General features: G+C 46.1%; 1 protein-coding gene across 1 annotated transcript; it reads left to right on the top strand.

Annotated features, from left to right (window-relative positions):
- The first annotated feature begins 2,107 nt into the window (after positions 1-2,107).
- Positions 2,108-3,398, top strand: LOC103368448 (complement C1q-like protein 2). The gene is made up of 2 exons (XM_008296840.1): positions 2,108-2,689; positions 3,053-3,398. Exons 1-2 carry the CDS (start codon positions 2,108-2,110, stop codon positions 3,230-3,232), a joined length of 762 nt encoding a protein of 253 aa, XP_008295062.1. The 3' UTR covers positions 3,233-3,398.
- The last annotated feature ends 276 nt before the right edge of the window (positions 3,399-3,674 follow it).

The following is a 3,674-nucleotide window of genomic DNA, read 5'->3' on the forward strand; positions in this document are numbered from 1 at the left end:
CATCAGAGCTCACATGATGTTGTATCGATCAGGAATTTCCTTCCTGTGTAGGCCTGCGCTCATTATGCATTTGACTACTGGTGAAGTGTTGGTGGCACATGCTCCACATGAACCTGAACAAGAGCAACATTTCAGTAGTGTGTGTGTTGTGTGTGAGCCAATACTGCTCACTGAGCTCTGTTGGGAACACAGGAAACACCTGCTGTTAACAGGAGTCATAAATGCTATAAGATCTGGTGCACAAGTCAGAACATAAAATACAGTCAATTGCAGTGGAGGAGGCAACAATTTCATAGACAGACATCTCAAACCCTGATAAATAAAACTAAAACAGTCTTCTTGTTTAGATACCAAAACTGAGTAAACCAACCCCTTAACGGAAGTTCTGACTTCAAAACAAACTTATTCTTTACAACTGATCCCATCAAGATCAGTCGACGTCTAGCAGCAGTGTGTCCTGTGACTGGGGGCCTGTACTACGAAGCAGGATTTGGGGTTAGCGAGGTAACTTCAGGTTAAATCCTGGGTTTTCGGTCCACCAATACGTGCCTTCATGATGGAGCAGTGATCATATTTTATTATAAACTAATGAACGGATGCATTCACACAGTGAGCAGTTTTCTGCCAGCATTCCTTCCTGGCTTTGGCCGCTGCAACGCTGCTGCTTTTTGCTCCTATGATTTTTTTCATATTCTTCATATTTAGTAAAGATTATATTCTGCTCCTCGGCGGTAAAGCGAGCCACTCTGCAGCCAGACTGGTCCATAGTCCTGATTGGTCCAATGCCGATAACGCCACCCATTTTATGTGCACGCGCTCATACTCAGAACAGACAACCCTGAGTTGACTCACCGAGTTGATAACCACTGTCGTAGGACCGGTTATCCTGAGTGGGTTGTTAGGATTAGATATCCTGGGTATGTTGATCTGGCTTCGTAGTACAGGCCCCTGGTCAGCAGTACCACTTTACATAAGGTGAGGGAGAAACAAAAGGGAAAGCATATACATCAAAACATGTCTGATAACTAACATGAAATAATAATACATGTATTTGTAGAGTACTTGTCAAAAGCAGTATTACAAAGGGTTTTTATAAATAGCAAACAATACACACAGATACAGAGGATAAATACTTAAATAAGAAGTTGCACATACAATAGCATTTAAATTGCTCATATCCTAATTAAAAAAAATAAAAAATAAAAAATGTTTTAAGAAGTGACTTAATAGAAGCTCCTCAAGTAAATCAGTTCAGAGCTTTGGCAAACTAAGTTCTTGTCAAAAGACCTTTGGCCGCACCCAGTTTTACAGGAGGAGGGCAGCTTGAAAAATAATCTGGAGCCTGAAGGTTAAAATCTCAAAATCAAGCCCAAAACCAATGATGCTAAAAATGGTGTGGTGTCATGTGTTTCATGGATTTAGTTAAAATGCTAGCAGCTGCAGTTTAAGCTTCCAAAACGCTGGATTCTACTCAACCCATAATTTACCTTAATGTACAGTATAAAATACAATACCCACCTATCTATCGATGGCGACTGTCTCTAACTGAGGGAGACAAAAGAGTAAATCTCTGGCAGTGTGCTGGAAACTCAAAGTGTCAGTGATGCTTCCTGATCCCGTTCCCTGAGCGCTATGCAGAGGGATTTATAATTCATACATAAAGATGACATGATTATTGTTGCAGTCTTAATCCAAATTGCAACAGGCTGTGCCCTGAACTCGTTACGTCAACAGCTCTTGACTCCTCTCTCGATTATTGCAGACGAGCACAACCCGCTGGAAGCCTGTGTGAGCTCGGAGAGCAGCCGCTGCCAGAACCACTGTTTCCGCTGTCAGCTGTGTGAGACCAAGTGACAGTGGCAGCGCGCTGAGCGCTGCAGGCTCCGCTGGGCTTCAGGGTGACAACACGCTCGCTGCTGTCGCTCCTCTCTCTCCTCACTTGATCCTGGGATTGAGTGAATCCGTTTAGGTCCGCTTTGTTTTCACCGTGGCTTTCAGCGCTCTTACACCTTCCATCATTACGTCCCAAAGCAAAACGGACTTTTTAGCGCTTGCTTCTCGGACCCTCCACAGAAAGAGAATCGTCGCCGCTGTGGTTGGCATCGTCATGGTTTTGGCTCTCATCATCGCGATTCCCCTGCTGGTACAAACGTCTAAGATCGACGCACACTATGAGATGATGGGCACCTGTCGGATGATCTGTGACCCGTACAACCCCAAACCAAGCGCCACGGCGCTGGAAGTCATGCAGGACCTAAGTGCCGTTCCCTCTCCATCCTTTGTTCAAGGGACTAAAGGCGAGCCGGGTAGGCCGGGAAAACCCGGGCCGAGGGGGCCACCAGGCGAACCGGGGCCACCCGGTCCAAGGGGGCCACCGGGTGACAGAGGAGATTCTGCAAAGACCGGACACCCCGGGGTAATGGGCACAGCGCGGACCGAGATCGGCGGAGAGCTGGGCTCCTTTACTGGTGGGGCAAAGATAGCGTTTTATGTGGGTCTGAAAAACCCTCACGAGGGATACGAAGTGTTGCGGTTTGACGACGTTGTCACAAACCTAGGGAACCACTACGACCCGACCACCGGCAAGTTTACGTGCCAAGTGTCTGGAATTTACTACTTCACCTATCATGTGCTGATGCGCGGAGGGGACGGGACAAGCATGTGGGCAGACTTGTGCAAAAACGGACAGGTAAATATTCCCCTCGACCCCCTTAAAAGCTGCAGTATGTGACCGCAAAGCAAAGACACACACTGAGGCTCCTGTCTGCTGATGTTCGGCTCTGCGGAGCGTAACGGAGCCTGGAGCGCAATTACGCGCTCAGTCTAGTCTAAAGTCCATGATCGCAGTTTGGATTTTGGTTCTCTGTTTTACGTGGTTTATTCCGAAATTGTATGACATACTCACTCACCAGTCGTTCTGTCGTGAACTGTGGCTTAAATATCTGGGAGTTTGTGGCTTGGTTTGTGTCAGACGCACTTAAACGTGCGTCTCTCTGCCAAGGGGCATGTACAGCTGGGTCAACACTGTCTGTCTGTCTTTCGTAATTTGTAGGTCCGAGCTAGCGCCATAGCGCAGGACGCAGACCAGAACTATGACTACGCCAGCAACAGCGTCGTCTTGCATCTGGACTCCGGGGACGAGATTTATGTCAAGCTGGACGGCGGCAAGGCGCACGGCGGAAACAACAACAAATACAGCACGTTCTCCGGTTTTCTTTTGTACCCGGACTAATGTGGGGCAGTGGACTTGGGAAACTTAAACTAAAGCGCAGTAAAGTCCAGTTAATGCTGCTAATTGCAACGACCAGAAGAAGCTGCTACAGTGCAATTAAGTCTTTTATATATATATATAGTTTGTCTACAGGGATGAAGTAATTCGACTTCTTCCTGTTCCACATGCTTAGCAGATTTTTTTCTTCCAAAGAGTAGATCACCAAAGACCTTTTTGAAACGGTGTCTTCTGCTTTAGAAACAAGTGAAATTACTATGTTGACAATTTTAGAGAATTATTGAGAAATACATGAACCTCTGTTATTGTCCGCATTGTTCTCACACTCAGTTGATTCACAGTCTGTATTTGCAGTCTAAGTGTTGTTGCTTTTACTTTTTGTCCATTTTGTGGAGTTCTTTGCTCTGTATTGAAACTGAACTGAAAGTACCTTGATGAACATACA

This window comes from Stegastes partitus, unplaced genomic scaffold (assembly GCF_000690725.1).
Source record: "Stegastes partitus isolate 25-593 unplaced genomic scaffold, Stegastes_partitus-1.0.2 Scaffold1155, whole genome shotgun sequence".
Lineage (NCBI taxonomy): Eukaryota > Metazoa > Chordata > Actinopteri > Pomacentridae > Stegastes > Stegastes partitus.